The following is an 18,281-nucleotide window of genomic DNA, read 5'->3' as shown; positions in this document are numbered from 1 at the left end:
GTGAATATTGAGATATTGAAAATCTAATGAGATTTCTGAGAAATCTGGATACTGCATTGAGATACATTATGTTTGAAAATTTTTGAGACTATTAAGTTTGAGAAATTGAGTATGTATTGAAATTGTCTTTGGCAGGTTCAGAAGAACTGTTAGTCCAAATTACAGCCGACACTTTGTCGGATTATCGTTAAAATTTTTGAAATTTCCAACTTAGTTAGATTTTGATAAAAGTAAAAATAGCATAAATCTTCAATAAAGTTTTTGAATAAATAAATCAAGGACTGTAATGAAATCAGATAAAATAGAGTGCTCCGGCACACTGAGTGGCATAACTTGCTCGGCTACACTGTAGTCGGGTAAGGGGTGTCACAACTTTAGTGATCAAGAATGGATGTACTTGAGGTCATCAAGGTTCAAACTTCTATACTCACTGGCCTAGTGGGTTCGACTTAACTAATGCAAGATAGGCCAAGAATGGATGTACCTGAGGCTTTGAGCATTAGAGGCCAAAACTGATGATTGAATTTCACATGGGATGTGAGGAACAAATATTGTTCACTTATGCATTGTTAAAAATATCCAATAAAATGTGATTTGAGGATGTTTAACAATATATAAGAATTCAATTACCCATTAGAAATTCATCCAACTAGGATTTCTATTTCCTACTATGGAAGTATAGGATTCGCCAAGTTAGTGGAAGAAGCAATTTGATTAAAAGACCATAATCATATTGGTGGTTAATTTACTTGACACAAGATAACTAATTTGAATCTTGCTTTTTCTGCAGTTATTATATTTGATAATATGGCACAAAGGTCTAACCCTTTATCATGCATAATAGATGAAAATAGGCTCACAGGACCTAACTTCTCTGATTGGCTTAGGAATTTGAGAATTGTTCTCAATATTGACCGTATAGGATATGTTCTTGATTCTAAAATTCCTGGTCCATTACCAACAGGGGCCACAGAAGAAGAGCATGACATTTTGAGAAAGTGGCATGAAGATGACATGCAAGTCAAGTGCTACATGCTTGCTTCAATGACTAATCAGTTACAGAAGCAACATGAGAAAATGCAAACTTCTCCTAAAATACTGAATCACCTTCAAGAGTTGTTTAGTGAAAATAATAGGATGGCTAGATATCAGATATCTAAACAACTATTCAAGATGAAGATGCATGAAGGCCAGGATGTGAGAGAACATGTCCATACTATGATCCGGCTTATAAAACAACTGGAGGCATTGGATTTTTCCATGGACTTTTTATAGAACAGCTGGAGGCATTAGATTTTTCCATGGACTTTTCTCTCCAGATGGATCTGATTCTTCAATCCTTGCCAGAGTCTTTTGGAAGTTTTATTACAAACTTCCATATGATAAAACAACAATGCACTTTGGCTGGTCTTCTTAATATTCTTGTGATTGCTCAAGGCAATATGCTAGGCAAGAAGGGCAAAGAGGTGGCACTTGTTGCTTCTTTTTCATCTGGTAAGACCAAGAAGAAGAACAACAACAAGAAGAAGCCATCTTCCTCCCTTGGTCCTTCTGGTAAAGTATGCAAAAAGTGCCAACCAAAGAAGAAGAAGGCAGAAGTAGCTCCTGTAGACAAGGGAAAGTGTTTCCATTGTCTCAAGGATGGGCACTGGAAGAGGAATTACCCAGAATACCTAGAGTTGGTAAAGAACAAGAAAGCAAAACCTTTTAAAGGTATGGTTATTTCTTATTTCTTAGATTCTGGTATTGCTTATCATACTAGTTCTGCTTGGGTCATTGATACTGGTTCTAATTCACATATAATTTCTGATGTGTAAGAACTAGTAAATCTTAGGAGCTTGGATCATAGAGAAATAAAGCTGAAGATTAGTGATGGGTCAAGTGTTGATGCCAAAGCCATTGGATCTACTTCTCTTGTTGTATATAATAATTTTGATGATCATGTTTTGTATCTTAAGGATGTTTTATATGAACCCAATATGTATAAAAACATCAGTTCAGTATCTACTATGACTAGAGACGGTTATGAATTTAGATTTATAAATGATGTATGCACAGTTTATTATGGTAATAAAATTATAGGTTGGGTTTACTAGCAAAATGGCCTTTATTATATAGATAATTAATGCAAAAAAACTTCAAGCACCGAATATGAGATTAATGCAACAGAAAATATTAACCTTAATTCAAAACAACTTTGGCACTTAAGATTGGGTCATGTAGTAGAAGAAAGGATCACAAAGTTGGAAAGGATAGGGATTTTGTTTTCTTTGGGAAATGAACAATCACCAACGTATGAGTCCTGCCTTCAGAGCAAAATGACCAAATCTCCTTTTGTTGGATAAGGACAAAGGGCTGAAGAAATTTTGAAACACATACATAGTGATGTATGTGAAGGAGCAGAAGCAAGAAAAACATAAGTTTAGATCATTGAATTCAAAATTTTTTCTTCTAGGGTCACATGCATCATGCAAGATTCATTTTTATCTTTTTGATTTCAATGATAAACAGCATATTAAAACACTTTTAATATATTTTGGATCTACATTTGCCATTTAAGAGTTTAGAATTAACATATTATTCCATTAGAACCCTAGATTAGATCAAGAACATGTAACATCCTCACTTTAGCTAGTTCGTATAGTCTACTGTTTCGGTAACCAATGTTGGTCTGAGCAGCTAGAGTGTTTGAAATTATAAATAGACTAGAGTTAGGAGTTATAAAGAAGCTAAATAATGCTGATAAAAATCAAGGAAAAATTTTTAGAAACAAAATACACTAAGGTTAAACGAGTCGAAACACCAGGGATGAGTAACCCGAAAGGGAAGTGACGGTGAAGGCCATTAATAACCCTAGACCCGGGAGAAAAATTATAAAATAATTTTTGGGACTTCAGAGAAGGGTCATTGAGGTTCTTATTGTCACACCCTACACCTCGTAAGATGTAACATGCTCCCGTAGTACACCTAATGAATTACCGTACTTCGCCTACCGATAACCCATTAAATATACTACAAGGGATTTTAAAATAATTTTTGTTTATTTTTAAATTGGTGGGTAAAATTTTCTCAAATATTAAAAACCTTTATTTAAAGTCCAAATACAAATCTAATTTTTAGATATTTAAAATCTCTGAAATTTTTACAAAAATTTCGGCAGAGTGCCGTCTGTATTTTGAGAAAATAGTTCTTCAAAACCTGAAAATAAAGACACACCTAATATATTTCTCAATCGCAGCTCTATTATTCAGTCTCATTTCATAAATCCACATAAACCACTCAATACACAGTGTAAATTAAATCAAATATTAAAACATCTCATTGAGGTAACCAAATTAATTTTCACATTCATGGGAGCATTAAAATTTAATAATGCAAAACTTTATAAGTATATAAAATCTCAAGATAATATTACAATAATTTGTATTTCATTACAATCCAAAAATATATTACAAAAGAGTTGGTACAACTGCTCAAAAGAAATTTTATACATATAATTACAAAATTACATCAAAAGCTATTGTACAAGGGTATACCTATAATATACCAGAAGATAGTCTCACTATGTCTTTTCAGAAATCTTGCTCAGTTGCTTTATTATTCCTTTTACCTGCGACAGCATACAAAGCTGTCGCTGAGTGGTGAACTCAGTGGTGGACAAACTAATAATTTAAAACCTAATACAAATTATTCTTAACAATTCATAATGAATAAAAATTTAAAATTTCTAAATTCTTCAAAATCCATGACATTCAAAAATCATTATTTTCATTCATGCAAATTATTCATTTGAATAACATTTTGATCAATTAATAACTATTTATTTACATTTCTTTTAAATTCTGAAACAATATAAAAATATTTTGAATCACTAACATATTATATATTTCAATCACAATTTATCAAATTATGCATAATTTAAAGGGCGTTGCCAACAATTCACACAGTTGATCCCCAGACCCAAAATTCAAATAGATGTCGTGTTGTACACCACGACATTTCAAACACTCCCAATAACCAAGGCTAAAAGGGAGAAACAAAGACTAGCTAGTATATATGAGTACTCATTCAAATTCTTCCCCAACTGGCAAGCCAGAGAGGAAGGAACTCGCCCCATCTAGTGGAGGAGATATCTCACTAGACAAGCTAATGAGAATTCACAACAAATTTTGTCATGTCAACTGTCATTTCAAATTATATTCAAAATAATTTATATTTACAAATTATTTATAAATCATCAACATATTTAATCATCATAAATTCATGCTCAAGGTTGGCAACACATCAAACTTAAAATTTACAATCCTCAAAACAATGCAATAAATCCTTAAATGCATAAGAAAATTTATATTCAAATTATATAATTTCATTCAATAAGTTAAAATTCTCAACACAACAAAAATCATAAATCATACAATAAATTTATTTCAAATCAATTTGGAATTGAAAAATAACAAAAGAGTTAGTTGTGCACAAACCTTATACGAGTCGCCTATTGGCCTTGACTCGATCCTTCGGGTTCTTTTCCGGTATTCTTTTCAACTGAAACACACAGTTTCATAGTGTTTCAGTATCATAACTCATTGTAAATCCAAAAATAAATTCAAATTCACTTATGCCTAGCTTTAATATGCTAAACTTGGCGTTCTTTAAAATTTATGTTTCGGGGTTACTATTCATTACACTATTCGAGTCAATTTGTTGACTTTCTAAGGGTTAATAGTTATGGGAATTCCAACTTCACCCACATACCACATTTTGGTCACTAAATTTGTTGGTTTTGGTTGTTTTCTCAAATTCTAAGTCTTTTAGGCAAATTTGTAAATTTTCAGTTTTGGTGTCCTAAGTTGCACTGTTCCATTAGTCACTTTACTGTTAGAATTTGGCAAAACTTTCTTCATAGAAAATGTTCCTTATTGTCTTCAGCTTATTCTCCTTTTTGAATCACTCCAATTGGAGTTTTATAGCTGAAGTTATAGCCATTTGAACCATGGCTGCCGGATTGGACTTAACCCAGATTTCTGGGCAAATTTTGGTTCTGGCAGTTTTAGGTCACCAATTTTGGGTGGCCAAATGACTTGGTTAATGGCGTAATTTGGGTTTGTGTTCTTCATAAAAGTTTTAGGCCTATATCTCATCTGAACACTGGAAAAATTTCAGGTCATTTAGACCTGCCTAGCTCAAGTTATGGCCAAAAGAACAAATACTGTTCATTTGGTCATTTTGTACAGGGCAAACAGAGATTTTCCAAGTTTGGTCAATTTGTTCACTAGGTTTTGGTCACTTTTTGGGCATGCTTCCTAAATTAAAATTGTGTCATTTAGTGTCTATTTTCATTCCCAATTAGTCTCATACCAATTGGACTTGTAAATTTTCATTTTTGGTCCCCCCAAAGAGAACTTGGTCATATTGCTAGCAGCATGACCACACTCAATCCGAATTTGATCTCAACTCCAACACTTCCAACACACTTCATTTGGTCACCATTGACCATTTCCCACTTCAAACTAGGTCAAGTATATCATTTACCAATTTCTCATATTTTTGTCTCTAAACCCTCAGTGTCCAAACCCTAGTTTACTAATTCTTTGCATTTAACCAATTCAATGCATTTAATCATAATTTTTCAAAACAATTAAGCTCACATACACTTTTAAATCCACCAAATTCATGCATACATATATGAAAACCCTAGTTGGCCAAAATTCAACTTTGTTCCCTAACAATTGTCTTCATTTCATTTTATGCTTATTTCCAAGTTCATTCAATCATAAACACATGTATTAAACTCAAAATTCCAAAGTAAATAACTTACCTCAACTTTGATATTCAATCTTCAATTCCACCCCTCTTTCCTTCTTTCTTTCTTGCTCAATCCTCTTCTCAAGTGAGGTTATCAAGTTCTAATGGATTAATTTAGGGTCAATGTAAAGTTTAGTAGGAGTTTTGAAGCTTGAACTCAAGCTTCAATGGAGTTTCTTCCATGGTGGCTTAGGGAGAGGTGGGGCGGCAACTTAGGTGAAGGAAGAAGACTTTTTGTTTTTTTTTTCTTTCTTTTCTTGTATTTTTATCTCTTAGGAAGACCATAAATCAGTTTAATTAAATTTATTAATTATAACATTTATGGCATCATGCATGATGTCATGCATGATGTCATCTCCCTTCACTTTTTCATTTTCTTCTTTTTTTTTTCTATTAGTTCTTTAATTTAAATTTTGATCCCGAAATTTTCTTTTCTCTAATTTTATTTGACAGTCAGGTCAGGAGTCAGCTCTCGGGGTCAATTGACCAAATTGCCCCTCGCCGGTTCAATCCGGTTTGTAAATAATTCAATATTTCTTTCGACTCTCTAACCTAATTATTTGACTGGCTTAACAATTCTTTTTCGTGATTTTCTCTTTTCCACTATGTTCACAATAGTCCTAAGGACTGCAGCGTCACATTTTACAGTTTGAAATTCGAGTTTAAGTCAACTTCGCAATCCTTCCCGAGAAGGTCACCCATCGCTGTGACTCTCGGCTCGTTTAACTTCTTATGTTCTGTTTTTATTATTTATACTTAAGTAATTGGCAATTACTAATTATTTGTGTTTATAGCTCATCTAGTTGTCTTAAGTGTGGTTCTAATCCCCTTAATTGTCCGGACTGACACCGGTCACCGGAACAGTGAAATATACCAGGCTATACAAATAGGGGTGTTACAATTCCCCCCCCCCCCCTTAAAATAATTTTGTCCTCGAAATTTTACTTGGTATCAGTCTCTGAATAGTTATGGGTGCTGTCTTGTCATGTCCTATTCACGCTCCTAAGTAGCTTCCTGGCCTGAATGATGGTTCCTTAGCACTTTAACCAATACTATTTAGTCATCGATTGCTCACCTAGTGTGTTAAGTTTCTTATGAGCTTCTATCATAAGTTAAATTCAAATTCATTTCAATTTTAGAGGTAAGCAAATCTGTGTACTAGTGGATCCACTCTTTCTAGGACCTCGTATGATCCTATGGGTGAGAACTTAGTTTTACTCTTTTCTTATTAAATCTCTTGATCATTTGATGCAACCTTCAGTTTAGTTTAGAATGTTTTAGTCTTTTCTTGCTGTTGTTTTAGCAATTATTTTCCTTTGTAGTCTTTTTTTTTTAAGTGACCTTGTTGGTCATATATGAACTGCTTATCTCTTTCTTGGCCATAGGTCCATAATCATTATCTTACCATCTCCATTTATGACCAAGGCCTATGTGCCATTTTGCACTATCTTATTTGCTTTTGTTTAACTTATTTCCTTCTTGATAAAATAGTTCGAGATATCATTACGTGTCTTAAGTAGGTTGTTTACCCTGGTGGCAATTCCTCATCTAGTGTTTTTCTCATTTCTTATTGTTCTATTTGTTTTTTTCTTTCATTCCACAACTTAACTTTAATTATTTTATTTCTTAATTTAATCTTCTTCCTTAACTTGACTGTCAAGTCGTAATTTAGCATCTCTTATCATCCCTAAATAATCCACTATACTTCAATATTACTTTGATTTGGTCCTCTGACCATTCTAATCAACACTTTAACTAATATTCATAACGTTTCTTTATTACATTCACACCAACTATTCTAATTTTTACTTCCACAACTCTTTTATCTATCAATATTCTATAGTTTATTTTCTACTGGTTTGCGATCATTACCCCTTTCTTTTTTTTTTTCAACCATAAATAATTCTTAAATCTTAAGAAGGGAGTCTACCAGACTCTCCTATTTCCCATGCTATTCAAAAGTTTCGCTTGAATTCTAATCTAATCCTTATGATCCGCACAATAAAATTGTGCTCTTCCTAAAGAATACCTGGCTAACTAGTTCCTATTGAATTACTGTTATCAGTAGAATATCATTTCTTAACTGTTTATAAGTTATAATTGTCATCCATAGCATCCTGTCTCTTTTAGGAGAACAAAATTATATTTTGTGTATTACTGCTACACAAATAGAATACTGTTCCTTGCTAAACTTTGAGCAAAAGATCCATTGTAATACTAGAACAACTATAAACCCCATATCGGAGACTGGATGACTTAGCCCTATAGGTGTTATTTTTAAATTTTTACTATGCTAAAATTTCTAGTCCCATAACAAATCTTGATGTACTGTAATTCATGCTGGTCTTAAGGGGGTTGGGTTTGTACCTGGGCTTGGGCTGACAGATTATCAGCCATTTGCTGAAAGAACATGGCCATCTGCTGGGCCGTTTGTGCAATAATTTGTATAGGAGGGATTGGTGCAGTTGGACCTCCAACACTCTGTGAAACTGGGGCCTCTCTTTGTACGTTAGTTGTATCAGACTGCTCTACAGTTTTATCTCCCTTGTCCATATCTATTCACAGGATTTTTTTTTCTATTTCTTGTATAACCAACACAAAGAGATTTCTCCCCGTTAGTTCATATTTATGATGTAAATGTACTATATGTATCAAACATTCGAGCAGTTGTACTTATTGAAAAATATTTCAAATTCACAGTTCAAAATTTACTTTAAAACCTTTGCTCTGATACCACTAAAACATGTCACAACCTACTCCTCGTAAGAGATAATATGCTCCCGTAGTACACCGAATGAATTACCGTACTTCGCCTACCGATAACCCATTAAATATACCACAAGGGATTTTAAAACAATTTTCATTCATTTTTAAATTGATGGGTAAAATTTTCTCAAATATTAAAAACCATTATTTAAAGTCCAAACATAAATCTAATTTTTAGATATTTAAAATTTTCAAAATTTTTACAAAAATTTCGGCAGAGTGCCGTCTGTATTTGGAGAAAACAGTTCTTCAAAACCTAAAAATAAAGACACTCCCAATATATTTCTCAATCCCAACTCTATTATTCAGTCTCATTTCACAAATCCGTATAAACCACTCAATACACAGTGTAAATTAAATAAAATACTAAAACATCTCATTGAGGTAACCAAATTAATTTTCACATTCATGTGAGCATTAAAATTTAATAATGCAAAACTTTATAAGTATATAAAATCTCAAGATAATATTACAATAATTTGTATTTCATTACAATCCAAAAATATATTACAAAAGAGTTGGTACAACTACTCAAAGGAAATTTTATACATATAATTACAGAATTACATCAAAAGCTAATGTACAAGGGTATACCTATGATATACCCGAAGATAGTCTCACTATGTTTTTTCAAAAATCTTGCTCAGTTGCTTTATTATTCCTTTCATCTGCGACAGTATACAAAGCTATCGCTGAGTGGTGAACTCAGTGATGCACAAACTAATAATTTAAAACTTAATACAAATTATTCTTAACAATTCATAATGAATAAAAATTTAAAATTTTTAAATTCTTCAAAATCCATGACATTCAAAAATCATTATTTTCATTCATGCAAATTATTCATTTGAATAATATTTTGATCAATTAATAACTATTTATTTACATTTCTTTTAAATTCCAAAACAATATAAAAATATTTTGAATCACTAACAAATTATTTATTTAATCACAATTTATCAAATTATGCATAATTTAAAGTCGTTGCCAACAATTCACACAGTTGATCCCATGACACAAATTTCAAATAGATGTTGTGTTGAACACCACGACATTTCAAACTCTCCTAATAACCGAGGCTAAAAGGGAGAAACAAAAACTAGCTAGTATATATGAGTACTCATTCAAATTCTTCCCCAACTGGCAAGCCAGAGAGGAAGGAACTCGCCCCATCTAGTGGAGGAGATATCTCACTAGACAAGCTAATGAGAATTCACAACAAATTTTGTCATGTCAACTGTGGTTTCAAATCATATTCAAAACAATTTCTATTTACAAAGTATTTATAAATCATCAACATATTTAATCATCATAAATTCATGCTCAAGGTCGGCAACACATCAAACTTAAAATTTACAATCCTCAAAACAATGCAATAAATCCTTAAATGCATAAGAAAATTTATATTCAAATTATACAATTTCATTCAATAAGTTAAAATTTTCAACACAACAAAAATCATAAATCATACAATAAATTTTTTTTAAATCAATTTGGAATTGAAAAATAACAAAAGAGTTAGTTGTGCACAAACCTTATGCGAGTCGCCTCTTGGCCTTGACTCGTTCCCTCGGGTTCTTTTCCGGTATTCTTTTCAACTGAAACACACAGTTTCATAGTGTTTCAGTATCATAACTCATCGTAAATCCAAAAATAAATTCAAATTCACTTATATCTAGCTTTAATATGCTAAACTTGGCGTTCTTCAAAATTTGTGTTTCGGGGTTACTATTTACTACACTATTCAAGTCAATTTGTTGACTTTCTAAGGCTTAATAGGTATGGGAATTCCAACTTCACCCACATACCACATTTTGGTCACTAAATTTGTTGGTTTTGGTTGTTTTCTCAAATTCTAAGTCTTTTAGGCAAATTTGCAAATTTTCAATTTTGGTGTCCTATGTTGCACTGTTCCATTGGTCACTTTACAGTTAGAATTTGATAAAACTTTCTTCATAGAAAATGTTCCTTATTGTCTTAAGTTTATTATCATTTTAGAACCACTCCAATTGGAGTTTTGTAGCTCAAGTTCTAGCCATTTGAACCATGGCTGTCGGATTGGACTTAACCCAGATTTCTGGGCAAATTTTGGTCCTGGCAGTTTTAGGTCACCAATTTTGGGTGGCCAAATGACTTGGTTAATAGCATAATTTGGGTTTGTGTTCTTCATAAAAGTTTTAGGTCTATATCGCATCTGTCCACTAGTAAAATTTCAGGTCATTTAGACCTGCCTAGTTCAAGTTATGGCCAAATGAACATTGGTCATTTTGTACAGGGCAGACTGAGATTTTCCAAGTTTGGTCAATTTGTTCACTAGGTTTTAGTCACTTTTTGGGCATGCTTCCAAAATGAAAATTGTGTCATAGTGTCTATTTTCATTCCCAATTGGTCTCATACCAATTGGACTTGTAAATTTTCATTTTTGGTCCCTCAAAGGGAACACTCAATCCGAATTTGATCTCAACTCCAACACTTCCAACACACTTCATTTGGTCACCATTGACCATTTCCCACTTCAAACTAGGTCAAGTATATCATTTTCCAATTTCTGAAATTTCTTAATTATAACATTTATGGCATCATGCATGATGTCATGCATGATGTCATCTCCCTTCACTTTTCCATTTTCTTTTTTTTTTATTAGTTCTTTAATTTAATTTTTGATCCCCAAATTTTCTTTTCTCCAATTTTATTTGACAGTTAGGTCAGGAGTCAGCTCTCGGGGTCAATTGACCAAATTGCCCCTCGCCAGTTCAACCTGGTTTGCAAATAATTCAATATTTCTTGCGACTCCCTGACCTAATTATTTGACAGGCTTAACAATTCTTTTTTCGTGATTTTCTCTTTTCCACTATGTTCGTAATAGTCCTAAGGACCGCAGCGTCACATTTCACGGTTTGAAATTCGAGTTTAAATCGACTTCGCAATCCTTCCCGAGAAGGTCACCCATCGCTGTGACTCTCAGCTTGTTTAACTTCTTATGTTCTGTTTTTCTTATTTATACTTAACTAATTGGCAATTACTAATTATTTGTGTCTATAGCTCATCCAGTTGTCTTAAGTGTGGTTCTAATCCTCTTAATTGTCCAGACCGACACCGGTCACCAGAACAGTGAAATATACCAGGCTATACAAATAGGGGTGTTACATTTACGGCATTAGAATGCCAAGAAAACGCTTAGAAAAATTTTCTATTGGTACACACAATTTTGGCTCGTTAAGCCAAACGGAGGGCATTTTGGTCATTTCGTCTTCAGAGATGATTTTTGACCAACTTGCCCATTTATGAAAATAATTTATATGACACAAAATGTGAATAAATATTGTTAAAAATTTAATCGAAATTAAATAGACAAGAAAAGGATAGAAAATGAGAAAAAAAAAGGATTATGACATCATTATGATGTCATTACTATTCTCCCACCCAATCACATGTTGACACATGGCACTAATATGTTTAAAAAGACTTAATGGGCAGAAAACAAAAGGAAAAAAAAGAAAACAAAAGCCTCTTATCTTCTTCCTTGCCGTGTCACTCTCCCTCGATGGCCACCATTATCAAGCTTTTTAAAGCTTGATTTCCATAGTTTCTACCTAACTAAACCCTATGTTCCCAACACAAAAACTTGTTCTTACATCTTGGTGAGTCTTTTAGGAGCAAAAAGAAAAGAAAAAGAAGAACCCTAGCAAGTTGGAATTTCACTCCATTAGAGGTTAGTGACTTAAACTTGATTATCTCTTTAAATTCATGTTTAAGGAGTATGATTGAGTGCAAAATTACAAAGAAATTTAATAAATACAATGTGTATGCCCATCCCATATTTTTGGAAACCTTGGTTGTGGTAAGATTTTGATGATTTTCATGGAACTAAAATGATAGTATGGCTGCCCTTGGTATTAATCTCTTAAATAGAGTAATGAAATGCAAGTTATAATGCATGGTTTGAGATAGTTGAGTTAGGGTTTGGGGTGAAAATGAGACCTTGATCATTTGATGATGAAAGTAGGTTTTAATGGTCAATTAGTGACCATTTGGGTTTGTTTGAATAAAAAATGAAGTGGGTTGTGTAGTGGGAATTGAGTTTGGTGTGGCTGCCCTTGGTGACCTGCAGGACTAGGCATGAGTCCAGTAGGTTTGGGTAGCAATAACTGGAATTGTAGAGGTTCAATTAGTGCAAAGCCAATTGGAAATGAAACTAGGCACATAATGGCACAACCTTTGTAAAGAAACCATGCAACCAAACCAAGTGGACCAAAAGATTGCCCTAATCCGGGTGACCTGCATTCTGCTTGGGCAAAATAACCAAATGAACAGTGTTCAGTCATTTGGTCATAACTCAGTGTAGAAAGGTCTAATTGACCTGAAATTTTATCAGCAATAAGCTGAGATATAGACCTACAACTTTTGTGAAGAAATATAACCCAAAGTATGACAAAAAAATATTCAATAAGTGACCTGTATTCACTGCTCAAAATAATATAGATTTGGTCAGTCCAGAAATTCTGAAAAAATTATAATCCGGCCAATTGTGGTTTATGGGACATAACTTGAGCTACAAAACTCCAAATGGAGTGATTCAAAAAAGGAAATATAACTAGACAAAATAAGGAACAACTTTTATGTTGATCATTTTGCCAAATTCCCAATGCAAAAATGACTAATGGAACAATAAACTCAAAGTTTGAAAACTGAAAATTTTGAACAATTAACATTAAGCTTAGAAATGGTATTGGCAACCAATACCAACAATTTTAGAATGCAAAATGTGGTATGTTGGGAGTATTAAAACCAATATACCTATTGTCCATGTAAAAGTCAACATTTTGGTTGACTAATGAATTGAATAGTAACACCAGAACTTGAATTTCAAGAATTGTGAAACTTAAAAGTGTAATATGCCCTAGTATATCTAGCAACATTGGTTTGGATAGGTTGGCATGCCAATAGGGTTTTGTTAGCATTACTGCATATGGCTTCATGCCATTCTGTGTTTTATGGCCTCCCATGCCATTCTATGATATAATAGCCTTTAGCTATGTTATTTGAGTTGCTATACTCGGGTTTTATCCCTGATAATTATTATAGCTTATTAGCTGTTCTGTTGCACACCGAGAGACACAATGTGGCTGATGGTGTAATGGTCCGAGGTACTTAGTACCCAGTGCTAGTTTACCCGTTTATCCAGTCCAGTCGACTAGTATGGGATACTCGGGCAATGATAATAAATCTTACCAAACTTTAATCTAATAATACTGCAATAAATATTAGGAATTAAGTCTACAAAAAATGTAAACACACATTCTGTATATTTATTTTATTTTAGTTATTTTATTTTATTTTATTTTATATTGTCACCACTAAGCAGAATTACTTAGCGCGTTGATTTTGCCACACGCAGGTACTGGAGACATAGCTGGGGAGCCTAGCAAACATCAGACCGGGTGACCCTTCAGAGCTGCATACTGAGTCCAGAGTCACTTCACATCTGTAGTGCACTGGGTAGGACATTAGGACTTTGGGTGACATTTTGTATTTTGCATTTTGTATTAGTTTTGAATTGTAACTATAAACTCTTGAACTTATTTGATCATGTAAATATATGAAATTTCATGTTATTGAAATTTTACGTATATTATGTGGAAAAATGAAATGTTGAGAAATATTTATAAATGTGCTTCAAGTGATGAAGTGAACAGAAAAATTCTAAAAATAGTGTTGTGATTTTGAGATTGAGTTGAGATGTGTGTATAATGGAGTTCTGGATTTGGAAATTATATTGGAAGTGTCTTTTAAATAGGTTCAGAAGAATTATTTTTCCAATTTATAGCCAGCACTCTACCGGATTTTCTATAAAAATTGCAGAAAAATTCATATTTATCAAAAATTGTAAATAAATGAATTAAAAGGGATAAATTGTAATTGAAATATGAATTGGTGCTCCGACACACTGTCTGGCATATCTTGCTCGGCTACACTGTAAACGGGTAAGGGGTGTCACATTTAGTGGTATCAGAGCATCGTTTTAGGCGTTTCTGGGCCTAGATAGAGTGCATACCATTGCATTGCATTTGTAAGTGTTGAGATGACACTAATGCAGATCTATTTGTTTTCTTATTTTGAATAGGATATGGATCCTGCTTCTCAAAGAGCAGTTGATGAAGAGGTGGAGAGTCGTCTCTACCAAGGGCTGAATCTGGGGGCAGGGTAGAATCTGTTCCACCAGCAGCTGAGGCACCTGCCCAACCTCATTTTGCACTATTCCAGCAAATGATCGAATTCTACCAGTAAATGATGGGGGTAATTCCACCACCACAACCACAGCCACAATCTCCACCAGCACCACAAAAGTCCCATCTGGAGAAACTGCAAAAACATGGGGCTGTGGATTTCTTTGAGAACAGGGAGGATGATACCATTACCGCAGAAAACTGGTAGGATAGAATAATCAGAGTGCTGAAATAGCTTAATTACACCCCCGAGCAGAACCTGGAGGGTGTTATATCCCTACTTCAGGATGATGCGTATCAGTGGTGAGACACAGTAACCAATAAGGTGCAGCCGGAACGGATCACCTTGGAATTCTTCCTCACAGAGTTGAGGAAAAAATATGTTAGCAAAGTGTATTTAGAAGAGCGAAGAAGAGAATTTATCAGTCGGAGATAGAGGCAATTGTCTGTGGTAGAGTATGAGCGTGAGTTTGTCAGACTGAGCCGATATGGGAGAGAGATAGTCTCTACAGAGGCAGAGAGGAGTAGAAGGTTCAAAGAAGGGCTCAATGACAATATCAAAGTCATGATCACAATATTGGAGATTACGAATTTTACTAAGCTAGTTGATGATGCATCAAAAGTAGAAAGAGTCCAAATAAATGAGCAAACTAGAAGGGAAAGATAGCAGAAGAGGGGTCCAGGTCAGTCCAGTACATTTTATGCTCCCAACAAGAAGAGTAAAGGTCCTCCTGCTCAGAGTTCAGGACAACCACAGGGTCAGGGTCAGTACCAGGGGCCCAGACCACAGCTTACACCTAGGAGAGGCGAGTCCACACCATCAGTGGGCAGCTCTCCAGGGACGATTTTCAGGGGACCAGCCTCAGCATCTTCTGCCTGTCCGTATTGCCAGAAGTGGCATAAGGGGGACTGTTGCTGAGTGACCGGTGCATGCTTACGGTGTGGATCTACAGAACATCAAATCATGAATTGTCCGAAGAGGACTACTACAGTTGCTCCAACACAAGCTGACAGACCTGCTCTTGTACCATAAAGGGGTAGGAAACCTGGTAAATCTGAGGCAGCTGGTCCATCACTGAGGCCTGCATCCGAGTCAGCTGAGAGGTCAGAGACTAGAGTACCTACCAAGGCCTATTCTATCAGAGCTCAGGAGAAGCAAGATGCCCCGAATGTCATCAGCGGTACGTTTTCCCTCTACAATACTTCTGTGCATGCATTGGTGGATCCAGATCCACTCACTCCTACATTTGCATCAAAATACCCATAGAGAGGGGAATTCCAGTAGAGGAGAGTGATCAAGACATTCTGGTCACAAATCCACTAGGCCACAGTGTGGTAGTGAATAAAGTATAAAAAGGTTGCCCGTTGAGGATTCAGGGGTATGAATTCTCAGCAGACCTAATTGAATTGTCCTTCGATGAGTTTGTTGTGATTTTGGGAATGGACTGGTTGTCACGTCATCAGGAAATAGTGTATTGCAAATTGAAGAGGATTTCTCTGAAAACTTCTGAGGGTAATGAGATTACTGTTGTGGGTGAAAGGAAAGATTTCCTGTCCAATGTTATCTCAGCTGCAATTGCAAGAAGATTGATGAGAAAACGCTATGAAGCTTACCTAGCACACGTGGTTGATACTAGGCAGGCTAAGCCAAATCCGTGTGATATACCCATAGTAAGAGACTTCCCAGATGTATTTCCTAAAGAGTTGCCTGGTTTACCACCAGAAAGGGAAATCGAGTTTGCTATTGAGGTAATGCTGGGTACAGCACCCATTTCTATTGCTCCTTATAGGATGGCACCTATTGAATTGAGGGAGTTGAAAATTCAATTGCAAGAGTTACTCGATAAGGGGTTCATACGCCCCAGTGTGTCACCATGGGCAGCTCTGGTGCTGTTTATGAAGAAGAATGATGGAACTTTGAGATTGTGTATTGATTACCGGTAGTTGAAGAAGGTAACTGTGAAGAATAAATATCCATTGCCCAGAATTGATGATCTGTTTGATCAGTTGAAGGGAGCCGGTGTATTTTCAAAAATTGATGTCAGATCAGGGTATCATGTAACGATCGGGAACCAGCCACTAGAGGAATTGTCCGCTTTGGCCATCAGCCTCACGGTTTTGTCCCATAGGTGGAATGGAGAACTTCCCAGGAGGTCACCCATCCTAGGATTTCTCTCAAACGAGCACGTTTAACCCTGGAGTTCTTCCAACTCTCCAGGCCATTCCACCAAAAGGCGCCTCTAGTGATTAGTTCCCCCATCTTATATATCATTACTTTTGAGCCCAAGACCATCTCAGTGCTTTGCCGATGTGGGATTTGCCTGAGGATCATCCTTTCGCGGGACCTATTTCCCCCTTTCGAGACTCGGGTTTGCCACCATCGCTCAAGAGGCACGCGGCGGCTCGATACCAATCGATCGGGAACCAGCCACTACAGGAATTGTCCGCTTTGGCCATAAGCCTCACGGTTTTGTCCCATAGGTGGAATGGAGAACTTCCCGAGGTCACCCATCCTAGGATTTCTCTCAAACGAGCACGTTTAACCCTGGAGTTCTTCCAACTCTCCAGGCCATTCCACCAAAAGGCGCCTCTAGTGATTAGTTCCCCCATCTTATATATCATTACTTTTGAGCCCAAGACCATCTCCGTGCTTTGCCGATGTGGGATTTGCCTAAGGGATCATCCTTTCACTAGTAAAGCGTCGCAACATATTCACCACACCTGAACGAATGTAAATATATCCATTCAATGTCACTGCTCTTTTAATTGTGTTTTATAGGTCCTGCGAAAGGATGATCCCTTAGGCAAATCCCACATCGGCAAAGCACGGAGATGGTCTTGGGCTCAAAAGTAATGATATATAAGATGGGGGAACTAATCACTAGAGGCGCCTTTTGGTGGAATGGCCGGAGAGTTGGAAGAACTCAGGTTAAACGTGCTCGTTGAGAGAAATCTAGGATGGGTGACCTCTGAAGTTCTCCATTCCACCTATGGACAAAACCGTGAGGTGATGGCCAAAGCGGACAATTCTCTAGTGGCTGGTTCCCGATCGTTACAATTGGTATCGAGCGCTGCCTCTTGGCGATGGTGGGCAAACTCGGCGAGGCCGAGTCGAAAGGGGGAAATAGGTCTGCGAAAGGATGATCCTTAGGCAAATCCCACATCGGCAAAGCACGGAGATGGTCTTGGGCTCAAAAGTAATGATATATAAGATGGGGAACTAATCACTAGAGGCGCCTTTGGTGGAATGGCACGGAGAGTTGGAAGAACTCCGTGGTTAAACGTGCTCGTTGAGAGAAATCTAGGATGGGTGACCTCTGAAGTTCTCCATTCCACCTATGGGACAAAACCGTGAGGCTTATGGCCAAAGCGGACAATTCCTCTAGTGGCTGGTTCCCGATCGTTACAATTGGTATCAGAGCCGCTCGCGTGCCTCTTGGGCGATGTGGGGCAAACCTCAGCGAGGACGCTGAGTCCCGAAAGGGG

General features: G+C 35.8%; 1 protein-coding gene across 1 annotated transcript; it reads left to right on the top strand.

Annotated features, from left to right (window-relative positions):
• The first annotated feature begins 807 nt into the window (after positions 1-807).
• Positions 808-1,817, top strand: LOC110673088 (uncharacterized). The gene is made up of 3 exons (XM_021836102.2): positions 808-1,197; positions 1,281-1,623; positions 1,738-1,817. Exons 1-3 carry the CDS (start codon positions 808-810, stop codon positions 1,815-1,817), a joined length of 813 nt encoding a protein of 270 aa, XP_021691794.2.
• The last annotated feature ends 16,464 nt before the right edge of the window (positions 1,818-18,281 follow it).

The sequence above is a fragment of the Hevea brasiliensis genome, chromosome 7 (genome assembly GCF_030052815.1).
Source record: "Hevea brasiliensis isolate MT/VB/25A 57/8 chromosome 7, ASM3005281v1, whole genome shotgun sequence".
NCBI classification, from domain to species: domain Eukaryota; kingdom Viridiplantae; phylum Streptophyta; class Magnoliopsida; order Malpighiales; family Euphorbiaceae; genus Hevea; species Hevea brasiliensis.
Note: the sequence above shows the minus strand (reverse complement) of the source record. Positions and strands in the feature narration are given on the sequence as shown.

What these genes read in the sequence shown, in the direction of transcription:
- LOC110673088 (XM_021836102.2), top strand. Translation starts at nt 808, where the DNA reads ATGGCACAAAGGTCTAACCCTTTATCATGCATAATAGATGAAAATAGG. An exon ending in AGATGCATGAAGGCCAGGAT is followed by an intron (nt 1,198 to 1,280) that starts GTGAGAGAACAT and finishes TTTATAGAACAG; the next exon opens with CTGGAGGCATTAGATTTTTC. An exon ending in TCCTGTAGACAAGGGAAAGT is followed by an intron (nt 1,624 to 1,737) that starts GTTTCCATTGTC and finishes CTTATTTCTTAG; the next exon opens with ATTCTGGTATTGCTTATCAT.